The sequence below is a fragment of the Scyliorhinus torazame genome, chromosome 15 (assembly GCF_047496885.1).
Source record: "Scyliorhinus torazame isolate Kashiwa2021f chromosome 15, sScyTor2.1, whole genome shotgun sequence".
NCBI classification, from domain to species: domain Eukaryota; kingdom Metazoa; phylum Chordata; class Chondrichthyes; order Carcharhiniformes; family Scyliorhinidae; genus Scyliorhinus; species Scyliorhinus torazame.
In genome coordinates, this window is record NC_092721.1 from 146325516 (window position 1) to 146338743 (window position 13228).

At 44.3% G+C, this 13228-nt stretch overlaps 1 protein-coding gene across 12 annotated transcripts in view; it reads right to left on the reverse strand.

Annotated features, from left to right (window-relative positions):
* Positions 1 to 629: 629 nt before the first annotated feature.
* LOC140391880 (spermatogenesis-associated protein 13-like) overlaps positions 630 to 13228 on the reverse strand; it is a 524178-nt gene continuing 511579 nt past the window's right edge. For 6 of the 12 annotated variants that reach the window (XM_072476882.1, XM_072476874.1, XM_072476880.1 and 3 more), the window contains 3 exons: positions 11775 to 12147; positions 5040 to 5114; positions 630 to 2598 (listed from right to left, as the gene is read on the reverse strand). In XM_072476882.1, the coding sequence (XP_072332983.1) occupies positions 2417 to 2598; positions 5040 to 5114; positions 11775 to 12147 (630 nt within the window). In that variant the 3' untranslated portion in view covers positions 630 to 2416. Of the gene's footprint in view, positions 2599 to 2806; positions 2895 to 5039; positions 5115 to 11774; positions 12148 to 13228 lie in introns of those variants that run through there. The other 6 variants (XM_072476877.1, XM_072476876.1, XM_072476878.1 and 3 more) reach the window with 6 other exon arrangements.

Genomic DNA, 13228 nt, shown 5'->3' on the forward strand with positions numbered 1-13228 from the left:
GAGCGTTAGATGAAGGTCAGACAGCAGCAGCAGCAGCCGGGTGGGGGGGGGAGGGGGGGGGGGGAAGGTTTTTTTTTTCTGGGGGGCATTTGAGCAAGAAAATACATGAATGATCCGGAAAACTGATATGTACGGGAGGAATCCAATGTACAAAGTTCTGTACCATATTGACTTGCCATGTTCATGTCTTGCTATGCGAGCTTTCTTTCTTTTTTTTGTTACGGGGGGGTTGTTTGTTTGTATGGTTGAAATTTTTGTTAAGAAATTCTTAATAAACATATTTTTTTTAAAAAAAGTTCTTCACTGGCTGTAAGGTGCTTTGGTAAATTGCAGGGTTTACAAATCATTTTAAAAATACAAATCTCTGTTTAGTCTTTCCTGACACTCCCCGTGTAGATCCATACAGAAATGGCCACTTGTGACAGCTAGCGATGGAGGTGCTGGTGCTTAATCCAGCAAGAAACAAGCATTTCAGGACAGAAGGATAGAATAAGGTAAAAAACAAAAATCCAACAATGTCTCAAGATATGACTTAAGCTGTTGACTCACCTTTTCCAAGAGATATAGGCAGACGTACTTTTATTTGAACATTTTTAAATGATACTGACAATGTTAATTATGAACAAGCATTGTTTAGAATGAGAAAATCATATTTATTTCACCAAAATAAATGACTTCTGAGCAATTGTTTTCATACATTAATTGCAGATAACTCATTTGCTGCAACATAATAAAACTAATCTATGAAAAATAGTTACATTAATTATGTACATTTATGCTCAAGATAACTATATTGTTCAGCAGCCAATTACATGGTTTTTAAGCGGCCATATGCTCATAAGACTGCACAGAAATGTCACAGTATATACCAGACATCACTATTATCTGAGATGGTAAATGTCATAAAAGAAAAATCGGTCTCAGTAAAAATATCAAGACACGCAGATCCGCCCTATGTACAACTCTTGTATTACAGATCATTTGGAAATATCCATTGACCGGATATTTTCAAATCCTGCAAAATGACAGGGGAGTAATGTAATATTGAGTAATCACTAGTTACTATGGCTAGTGTTCTTTGGTTCACAAAACCTGCACTGCAAGTTTGCCAGTAACATTTCCCCAACAGCTGGTTTCCTTCGTAATTTAAAGGTAACTGTTTCCAAAATATTTTGGTTATAAATAAACATTTTTAAATGCTATTTAATTTTATGACACCTTTCATACAAATTTCCCAACAGTGACAAAACAAAGAGACTGCTGTTATTTTACATTACAGTTTAAAGGCAAGACTTAATATGGATGCAAAAGAAAAATCACATTCACAAGACACCATGCTTATTTAGGCGGAATGCCATTCCTGGAAACATGAAGCAATTCCATAAGTAATTATTGCATTCATTAAGAAACATTCTACTTCAAACTGGTGACACAACAGCTTGGTTTTGGTGTTCACGGTCCAAAATAACAAAAGCCCCAAGTCCTGTATGTTTGTTTTGGTAATCTTCATTTGGAATGGTGAGTGTTAAATTTACTCTCCAGCAACACTGTGGATTTAATGCCACACAGAAAAGAAGTACTCCTATTGTGCCTTTTCTAATACAAGTAAACAAGAAACTTTAAGGCCTTGGCAGATAAAAATACTGATCAGACGGAAAAAAGAGAGTTTGATTTTCCTTTCGAGCACGAGATGGTGTTTCTGTGGCAATGCAGGAATTCATCTGCAGTCATCTGCATTTAAAGCACATTCAAGACACTATTATTCTGTCTTTTTTCATTAATATGGAACACCTTATAATTCTAACCACAAAATATGCAGTGCGATTCGCACATTTCATGTTTCAAAACATTTGCTTGCTTAAAATGTCTATGTTCCAGTTTAATCTCTTATTCAATAGTGTGCGTTATTGAACAACTTTGTAATAGAATCACGTTTTTGTTTCGTCTCAACTGGGTTTTTGCACATTTTAATTTTGAATCTGTTCCATAAAATATCAAGGCAAAGGGGTTAATGGTTAACTAAAAAATCTAATATGAATGTACAGAAAGGAATGAAAAGACCCAATGTCATAGAATACTGGCAACTGTTCTCAATAACAGCATCATTCAGTTGTTGAAAATATGTACTCATCCTCTGGAAAATAACCTGTGAGAATGTCTTATGAGTTCACCAGAGTACCTTTTGCAACTGCAGCTTTTTGTGACTGCTTGCATACAGTTTCATTATTTTCACTGCCTGGCTGATGTGGATGTCAGAAAGGCCTCAATTGTGCTCTGTGGTGAGTAGAAGCACAATGTAACATTCAGAATTGATGGCTCTTTATTGTTCAACTATTCAAAGCTGGAAGCTTTCCCAGAACGTTGGATCTCCACAACGATTTGTTTAGATTTTTCTCCTGATGGTAACCATGTCTTTTCATTTCTTAAAGGGCGTCAACTTGGTAAAGCTGTGCCAGAAGGGAGAAGGTTTACGTTTAGGTTCAACCAATGCAAATACTTGTTGCTGAGGAAGGCTGGTAGGCACAGTGATGTGTCTCTGGTGGAGTGGATGCAGGGATTGATGTGGAGGAGGAACTGTAAATCCACCATAATTCACCCCTACGACAGTTAAAATAGAGAATCATACATTGCTGTTAATTAACCATTTAATCAGAATCAAGCAATGTAATGAGCATCAAGACAAATATGTATGCACTCATGCATACATAACATTAACGTGTCTTTTGTCACTTTACTTCTGCATCAAGATCATTCCTTTCAATTAAAACAATGCTGTGAATAGAGCAACACTTTTGACCACCATTACCAAAACTATTCTGCATCAGATCAGAAAGAATAGGACTTCTGCTCGTCTTCCATCCCCAATCCCAACCAAAGCGGAGCAGAACTTTGAACTGCCAAAAGAAAGTCATACATGAGATTAGCCCAAATCTTCAGCTTTGCGCAAAAGATTTTGATTTCCTAACTCAGCCTACTAAATACATAAAGGACAGGTAGGGAGAAAGTTACAAAGACACGAGTTACCATATCATCTCGAGCAGGATTAACTCAAGGGGTAGGATTTTCCATGCCCCCATGGTGTGTTTCACGGTGGTGGAGGCAGCCCATCGTTGGCTGGTGGTGGGACTTTCAATGGGGTTTCCCACTCTATGTGGGGGTTCTCTATTGGCGGGACCAGAAGATCCCACCGGCCATAACAGCCGGACAATTCTGGCCGATATCTCATTGATCAGTATTTTATATTCTTTGCATACCACGAGTGGATATTCGGCTATATTATTACATCCAGTAAAAAGACACCAGGAAATTTGCAGAAACAAAAGCAAGCTTGTAAGTCACAATTTTTTTGTTTTCATGGGAGAATCAGAAATCTGTGAATCTTATGTAATGAAAAGGGCATCTGATTTATTCAGTAACTGCAAGTACAGGCTGTAACCATTCTTTCCTCTGCCCCCGAATAAAGTACAGGCAGCTGGATTCTTCGTTCCAGAGACTAAAGGTTGACACCGGAACAGGATTCGTGGACTTCCACGACAACAAAACTGGCGCCACACCTGGACCGATTCAGCGACTGTTGAGGGGCTAGCACTGGCGCCATGTGGAACACAATCGATTCCAATGGGAAATAGTGTGGGATTCGCGGGATCCGTGATTATGACACTCCGGAGGCTGACAAGCTGCAGCCGCATATACACACTTCAGTCCCCACACACACCATCCCAGTCACCAAGATGGCACTGGTTGCGTTGGAGCGCATCCATCCAGCTGATGGGTTGGCTGGCCAGAAGGCACCTAGCGGGGTGGTCTGAGGGACACCCATATGACCTGTGGCCTTAAGTTCCAAGTGGGCAGTCAACGGTGTGTGCAGCTGCATGGCTGCATTGCAGGCTGCGGCAATGGCGTTATGTACCCCTCCACCCTGATCCCACAGCCCACCTCCTGGCCACCTTCCGCTACTCCCCTCCGGCCCTTGCAGAAGCTCCCTGGCCAGCCGCACAGTTGTCAGCAAACTATGGAAATATTGGACACTTTCCATAACCCCTCGCTCTCCCTCAGCAGCCACGACGCCTGCTTCACAATTTTTAAAAGCACAAGTGAGCCTCGCCGTCAGGAATTCGTCCCAGTGACTGTCTGTGTGGAGTTTGCACATTCTCCTCGAGTCTGCGTGGGTTTCGCCCCCACAACCCAAAGATGTGCAGGGTAGGTGGATTGGCCAAGCTAAATTGCCCCTTCATTGGAAAAAATTAATTGGGTATTCTAAATTTATTTTTTAAAAAGGAATTCATCCCAGTGGAGATGGAGAATCGCAGAGGCCCCAGAGACTATCGGGTCAGGCCTGGCAATGATCTGCCAACAGCGTTTACTGTACGTGATTTCTGGAATGCATTGACACCGCTGCCAGAGTACCGGAGAATTGCGATTTGGTAGGAAACTGGGACCAGCCACGATTTCAGCGTCAAAATCAATTCTATACCCAACAGAGTTTCGTGATTCTGGCGTTGGCCAATGGAGAATCCTGTCCAGGATCTAGCTTACAATTAGTACTTTCTCTAGCAATAACACACCTTATTATCAGGTTTACCTGAACATTTTACACAGGGGAAATTAAAACTATTTTGGTTGCTATGAATAAGTTGCAGTTTGCTAATTGCTATGTACTGCAAACATACCAGAATGTCAAACAGGAAATGAGCCACTGGTCCATCTAGCTCTTCCCACACAGTCTGTAATGTTATGCATCAACAATATGTACACTCTCTACCCACCCTGTCATCTCCTGGGAGAAATGATAAAACAGATAAAACTCAGTGAGAGGGATTTTTTAAAAATAGAAAATTCCCTTTTAACTTCCTTGGGTGAACAAAAATAACCCAGGAGATATTCATTTAATTTAAGTCTTTAAAACACTATATGTGTGCCATCATTTAATTTATAGAATCACCAGTATCATCTGCTCAAAATCTGAAGCCTGTGTGATCTCCTTAAATTTTATACCATACTACATAATGGAAACCTTCTAAATATTTTTTTCTACTTACCCTTCATCTTCCCATGCCTCGATTTTTTGGCATTTAACATTGCTTGTTTCTTCTGGTTTTCTGGTATGACAAATCCTGAAAGAAGATTAATGCAAAAGAAAATTCTTCATTAATACGCAACCCTTTTGAACACACTCCATAATCTACTTGAAGCAAAAATATGCATTTTGCTTGATACTGCAGAGGAGAAAAACAAATCATTAATAACAAGAATCTCTTTCGAATGCAATTTTTTTCCTGTTCTTGCTCAGAATGCATGCTCCTCAGTCACAGCAGTGAATTTCCAAGTTCAGTCAATGTATGAAATTGGCTCCAAGGCGATGCTTATTGCTACCCAGTGTGACTCAACCTGAACCAATTAATTTAAAATGTGGTTAAAGAACAAAATCCATAGATGTTACAAACTAACAACAGACCCAAAAAATTTGTGGTATTAACAAAATCTTATGGTTTTCATTTTAACACCCCAAGGAGAGATGCACTTGTCCTGTAATCAGAATCTACGCTTGCTGGGAAAGCAAGATGAATCCAGGCACTCTGTGTACAGGGGCAGAGGCTTGAACATACGGTCCTGTCACTGCACGACAGCAACAGATCATGTTCCATTATGGTCATTCACACTAAATATTCCTAATAATGTTCAACTCAGCTTTCAGTTTATCATTGGATTCCTCCACTACAAAGTTTACTGAGTCATATAGGAGAGTTTGATGGTAGTAATTACAATACAGATGTGGGGAAGTAAGGACATAGTGATAATGTCACTGGAATAGTAATCCAGAGGCGCAGGCAAATGCCCTAGGGTTGTGGGTTCAAATCCAATGTTAGCAGATGGTGGAATTTAAATTCAACTAATAAATCTTGAATTAAAAGCTAGTCTAATGAAACCATAGTTGATTGCTGTAAAAACCTATCTGATTCATTAATGTTCTTGAGGAAATCTGCTATTCATACTGGTCTGGCTATATGTGACTCCAGACCGACAGCAATGCGGTTGACTCAAATGATCTCTGAAATGGTCCAGTAAGCCACTCAGTTGTATCAAACTGCTACAAAGTCTGAAATGAATGAAACCTGCGGAAAGCAGGATCAGCCAAAGCACTGGCACAGTCATTCCCATTCAACGCCGCAAAATGCTCCTCATTAATATCTGAGAGTTGTACCAGAATTGAGAGAGTTATCCCACAGTCGCACTCACGGAATGATACCGTACAGACACTACCATCACAATCACCATCCCTGGGTATGCTCTATCCCACCGACAGGAAAGCCCCACTAGAGGTGGTGGCATACTGGAATATAGTCATGAGTGAATTGCTCTGGAAGTCAACATCGACTCTGGACCCCATGAAGTCACATGGCATCAGGCCAAACATAGGCCAGGAAAAGTGCTGGTTACCACCTATCCCCCCTCAGCTGATAAATTAGCACTCCCCCATGTTGAACACCACTGAGCACGGCAAGGGTGCAGAAGATACTTGGGGTGAGGGACTTCAATGTCTATCACCAAAAGTAGCTTGGTAGTACATCCATGACTATCAATAGGAATGACCACCACACACTCCTTGTGAAGATTAAGTCCGGCCTTCACATTAAGAATAACCCCTTTGTGTTGTGTGGCACTACCACCATGCTAAATGGGATACATTTCAAACATATCTGGCAACTCAAAATTGGGCATCCATGAGGCATTGTGGGCCATCAGCAGTAGCAGAATTGTACACAACTACAATCTGTAACGCTCATGGCTCAGCATTTTGCCCACTCCTCCATTACCATCAAACCAGGGGTTCAATGCTGGTTCAAGTGAAGAATGCAGGAGGACATACCAGGTGCAGCACCAGGCATTACAAACAATGAAGTGCCAACCTGGTGAAGGTACACAACACAGGACCACTTTCATGCCATACAGCAGAAGCAGCATGCGATAGACATGGTTAAGCATCCCACAAACAACGGGTCAGATGAGATCAAAGCTCTGCAGTCCTACTACATCGAGTGTGATTGGTGGTGCAAAATAAAATGACTTACTGTAGGAGGAGGGTCCACAAATACCCCCATCCTCAATTATTAGTGCTGAAGCATTCGCAACAATCTTCAGTCAGAAGTGCTGAGTGGATGATCCATCTCAGCTTCTACCCGAGCATCACAGATATCAGTCTTCAGCCAATTCGATTAATTCCTTGAAATAACAAAAAACAGCCAAAGGCACTAGATACTACGGAGGCTATGGGCCCTGACAACATTGCGCAGTCTAAAGACTTGTGCTCCAGAACCAGCCGCACCCTTAGCTAATCTGATACAGTACAGCTACAGCTGTACAATGTGGAAAATTGCCCGCTATATTTTGTCCACAACAAATTGGGTAAATTCAAACTGGCCAATTATCGCCCCACCAGTCTACTCTTGATCATCATCAAAGTGACGGGAAGTGTTGTCGATAGTGCTATCAAGTGGCACTCACTCAGCAAAATCCTGCTCAATGATGCTCAGTTTGAGTTCCAACATGATCACTCAGCTCCTGATCTCATTACAGCCTAGGTCCGAACATGGACAAAAGAACTGAATTCAAGAAGTCAGGTGACAGTGACTGCTCATAACATCAAGGCAGCATTTGACTGAGAGTGACATCAAGGAGCCCTAGCAGGTCAATGGAAATCAGGGGTGGAAAAACTCTCCACTGTCATAAGTGGCAAGTAACAGTTGCGCCACAGAAGTGCCAGGCAATGATCAACTCCAACAAGATAATCTAACCATCTCCCCATGGCATTCAATGGCATTACCATCACTAAATCTCCCACAAACATCCTAGGGAGTTACCATTGACCAAAAACTCAACTAGAACAGCCATATAAATACTGTAGGGCAGGTAAGCAGTGGGCCTCTGGGGGTTGGAGCAGTGATGGATGGTGGTCCTGGAAGGGAGGAGGTGTTGTAAGGGGGCACCAGAGACCCCATAGCGGTGTGTCCTCACTTGGGGGCTGTGGGGTAGTGCCCATGTATGTCGGGGCGGTGACATTGCCCATGGGTGGGAGGTGTGGGGACCCACAAGCTCACTTAGAGATTGGGGCACCCTTTCAAAATGGCGGTCTGATCTCGGAGTTCTGCTCCACTGCTTAAACCCAAAAGATATGCAGGGTAGATGGATTGGCCACACTAAATTGCCCCTTAATTGGAAAAAATGAATTGGGTACTCTAAATTTACATTTTAAAAAACCAATGATAGGTTGTGGAAATCAGCCAAATATAAATAATGCTATAATGATTGCATGTAGGTTAATGTAAACAAACAGCTATTTAGAAGGTTTTTCTCCCAACTCTCTCAGACATAGGAAGTTTTTTAATTCCATTTTTAAAGGGCTGGCAATTTAAATAACCTTTCAGGTCTACAGAGGTTATCTGTCCTTCAAGAGTGTTTATAACATCTCTAAAGATTCATAAATCTGCACTGCAGCATAAGGCCCTTCTGCCAGTATAAATGAAGCCTGACTGAACCAAATTCAAACAGTCCTATTGAATTCAGGAGTCCCGTTTGTGAGTCACATCATGCTTTCTTCCCCCCCACCCCCATCCTGGTGAAAATATGATTTTGGAAATGGGTGGGGCGGAATCACATCTCAACTGCCATTTTGGAAGCCCCTGGAGTCGCCACAAAAATCCAGACCAATATGTAGAAGCCTAAAAGGATCATGTTTGACCAACCTGATGTCAAGTTTTTCCTATTTCTTCAAAACATTTTATCATCTGTTCCTCTTTTTACTTGTGTACCTATACAAAACAATACTATGTCTTTTTATATTCTTGACGGTTTTATGCATTATTTCCTCTTTGCCACCTTCGTCTTTTGAATCACTTTCCTAACATGCTCATAATCCCAGAGTACAGTTTGGACCAAATTTGACCTGTTAATGAACTTTTATACTTTTAATGATGTGAAATCTCTTTGTTGCCAATTGCCAAAATCTCTGATTTTCCTCCTTTCTTCCACAGAACAACTAAGATCATGAGCGTAGAAAAGAGAAAACAGGAGTTAGAGCCACAAAATCTTTACACAGACACAGTGACACTTCATTCGGACATACACAGCACTGTCACAAAGCAACTAATATAGACTGGGTTGAGGATCCCCTGGAGATTTGACATTTAATAATTTAACATCTGTGGAAAGAATGATTTTTATTTATATAATGCTTTGCTCAAACTGCTTCAGAGACAGTGATTAATATTTTTGAAATACAGTATTTTGTTTTTTACGATTGTGCAGCAGCCAACTTATTTTTGATAGTCTCTTTTAAGTGTTTTTCAAACTTTTTTCCCCAGGACCCACTTTTACCAACCTGCCAACCTTCGTGACCCACGTCGGCGAACTTCGCGACACATAATTTCTGCTTACCGTTATGGCAAAAGGTGAGCCTGTCTAGTCCTCACAATCTCCCTTGCTTTATCATTCAATGTTACATTTCTGCGAAGGGCTTCAGCTGATGATTAAGTTCTCGCTGGATCCTTTGAAAAAAATCAAGAGGTTTGCCCTCACCATGCTTAGTCTTCAAATGCCTTTTGAAGTTTTGAGGGTTTTAAACATTCATTTGCCAGTACTTCACTGCATATAACACAGATTGGCTTTGGCATTGGCACAATTAACAGAGCTATACCTCAAGAAATCATCTTTATACTGCTTTGTCCCCGATTTCAGTTTCTTCTTAGTAAGGTGTTCACCAGAGACCCTGGAGTCCTGTATACAGCTCACACTAGCACTCCTTTGTCCTGCTGTGGATTCTTCTGAGCAGCACACATTAGCACTGCTTTTTCTTGCTGTGGACCCTCCTGAGAAGCTCTCTCCAGCAGATTTAGTTGCGAGATCCTGGCCTGTTTGTATCTCTGGCCCTCTCTTAGTTATAATAAAATGATCCACCTTCAGTTCTTCACAGTCCTGTTGCCTTGCTTGCTCGCAGCTAGAAAATGGTAGAATCCGTGATTTCACGCCAAAAGCATGGACAAACAAGGCGCGTGACATCAGTGTATGTGCTGGGTGTGTGACCTGCTCTCCGCCGTTGCTTCTGGCGGTAAGGCTGCATCATTCGTATTTATAAGCCAGGCGGGACTGGCATTCTCAACTAAAAAGCCAGTCGTGGCCGTTGGGCGCTTCTCCGGTGATCAGGAACAGCGTGACCCTTCAGACACCCAACCGCGAGTCAAGACCCGCAGTTTGAAAAACCTTGGGTGGGATTCTCTCAGCCCGGGGCTTGACCGGTGAATCCCCACGACCTGCGCGTATCACGCCACGCTGCCCTGACGCGATTCCCCGCAGAGCTCATGCCGGGATGGGCCGAGCGGCCGTCATAAAAAACCTGAGTCCCACCGGCGCCTTCTACCCTGCTCTTAGCCGGTGGGACCTCGGCATGGAAGGGTCCGGGGGCGGCCTGTGGAGGGGGGGGTCCGACTCCGGGGGGGGGGCCTCCAATGTGGCCTGGCCAGCAATCGGGGCCCACCGATCGGCGGGCCGGCCTCTTTGGCTGGGGGCCTCCTTGCTTCCGCGGCGTACTTTCTTCCCTCCTTACTTCCTGTAGCCCTACGTCATGTTGCGTCATGACCAGCGCGGAGAAGGGAGCCACCGCGCATGCGCGCGTTGGCGCCAGTGTCACTGCGCATGTGCGGACCTCGCGGTGCCCAGTTCATGCCAGGATCAGCAGCTGGAGCGGCGTGGGTCGCTCCAGTGCCGTGCTGGCCCCCTGTAGGGGCCAGAAGTGCTGATCCTGAGGCCATGTTGACGCCGTCGGGAAACGTGACGGCATCAACACTTAGCCTCAGGATCAGAGAATCCCGACCCTTGTTCGACATTATGATGACCATTCCTTTTTTTATGATGATGCTGGTTGACAGATGAGTATTGACGAGGACAACAGGAGAATTCCCTGCTCTATTTGAACAAGGTGCCATGGGATCTATTATGTCTGCCTGTTTAGTCTATGGTTTAACATCTCCTTCTCAAAGACATCGCTTATGACAATGCAGCACTCCCTACCTAATAGAATGAAGTATCAGCCTACAATAGGAGCACAAAGTCGTGAACTGATGTGTACATCTCAAACCCAGAACCTCTTGACTCAGAGGCAAGGCTCCTACCACTCAGCCAATCTAATCTGAAGGTTAACAATAATTAAAATAGATTCACAAAAGCAATTACAATTCATTATACTAGAACATAAGGATATGTTCTTGGGAAAAGTACTGATTTTTGGGATTATGGGAAGCAAATGAAGGGAAAAACGTAAAAGGTTCAACATGTCAAGTACATTATTTTTCCAATTTCCACTTTGTTACAGTGGTAATGAAAAAAATGTCATGTTACTGCATGGTGATCCACAGTGCCCTTCCAAACCCCCAACAAAAGTAGTCAATCCGTAGCGAAGCAATTCTCGCAGGTGGTCCATATTTCCACCCCAGTGTGCACTTCATCAGTTCACCTCAAATAAGTGAAATAATTGGGCCTTCATACCTCTTGGTTGCAGAAAAAGAATGTCAATAAAGGTTAAACCTCCTGCTAGAAATTTGTAAATGTTGCTTGAGGCTGAATTTCATTTGGTTACCATGTCCCATCCTACATCCCTCGAGTTGAATCATTTGTCAAGTCCCACTGGCAAAATTTTCCATGAAGAATGACTGCCCACACAGGAGGGTAGGAAATCAATTGCTGCATCTATTTATCTTTGAGTAATGTTCAGAAATCAAACTTACCCATTTGTTTGTCTTCTTCTACCCTTTTTCTTTCATCTGTACATGCTTGGAGCCATCGCTGTTTGTCTTCTGGCTTTTTGGCACAGAATAGATAGACTTCCTCTGTTGCTTTAGTTCTCAATTTGAAGGCATTTTTAAAATTAATGTTAAAATCCTTGTCTTTACCATCTTCTACGTCCAGTATTTTTATCTCATCCATGTCAATATGTCCTTTATAGTACAACATATCACGTCTCAACAAGTCCTTTTTACAGAAAAACAATTGATGATCAAACAGGAAAAATGTTCTCTGTTGGCTCTTTCCTTGGCCTGAGATTTTAGTCAACTCTCCAGAATGGATCAATTCTGAACTTCTAGTTAAAACATCTTGCCCCTGAAAAATATACAAGTAAATGACATGATACATAAAGCCGCTCGAACAATATAATGCGTTATCTAGTCAATGTAGAAAGAGATTAAGCATTACATCAAGACCTGACACTTTTCAAACAAAGTCAATGGGCGGGATTCTCCGAACCCCCGCCGGGTCGGAGAATCGCCGGGGGGGGGGGGGGGGGGGGCAGCGCGAATCCCGCCCCCGCCAGCTGCCGAATTCTCCGGCGTGGTTTGGAGGGGGCGAGAAGCGCGCCGCACCGGTCGGGGGCCGTTGGCAGCGGCCCCCCCGGCGATTCTCTGGCCCGCGATGGGCCAAGTGGCCGCCTGTTTTTGGCCATCCCGCTGGCGTATGTCACGACAGCTATTTGCCGGCGGGACCTGGTTCCGCGTGCGGCCTCCGGGGTCCTCAGGGGAGCGCGGGGGCTGCCCCCATGGTGGCCTGGCCCGCGATCGGAGCCCACTAGTCCGCGGGCGGGCCTGTGCCGTGGGGGCACTCTATTCCTTCGCACCGGCTGGTGTAACAGTCCGCGACGGCCGGCGTGGAGATTAACCCCCCTGCGCATGCGCTGGGATGACGCCAGCACATGCTGCCGCTCCCGCGCATGCGCCAACTCGTGCTGGCCAGCAGAGGCCCTTCGGCGCCGGTTGGCGTGGCGCCAAGCCCCTTCCGCGCCAGCCGGCGCAAACCACTCTGGCATCGGACTGGTCCCTGAAGGTGCGGAGGATTCCGTGGGTCAAAAGGAGGGCGGACCATGGGTTGAAAGGAGGGTGGGGCACGGATTGAAAGGAGGGTGGGGCACGGATTGAAAGGAGGGTGGGGCACGGGTTGAAAGGAGGGTGGGGCACGGGTTGAAAGGAGGGTGGGGAACAGGTTGGAAGGAGGGTGGGGCATAGGTTGAAAGGAGGGCGGGGCATGGGTTGAGAAGAGGATGAGGTCCGAGTGCAGAGGAGAGCGGGTCGAGAGTTCAGAGGAGAGCGGGGCCAGAGTTCAGGGGAGAGTGGGGCCAGAGTTCAGTGGAGAGTGGGGCCAGAGTTCAGGGGAGAGCGAGGCCAGAGTTTAGAGGACAGTGGAGCCAGAG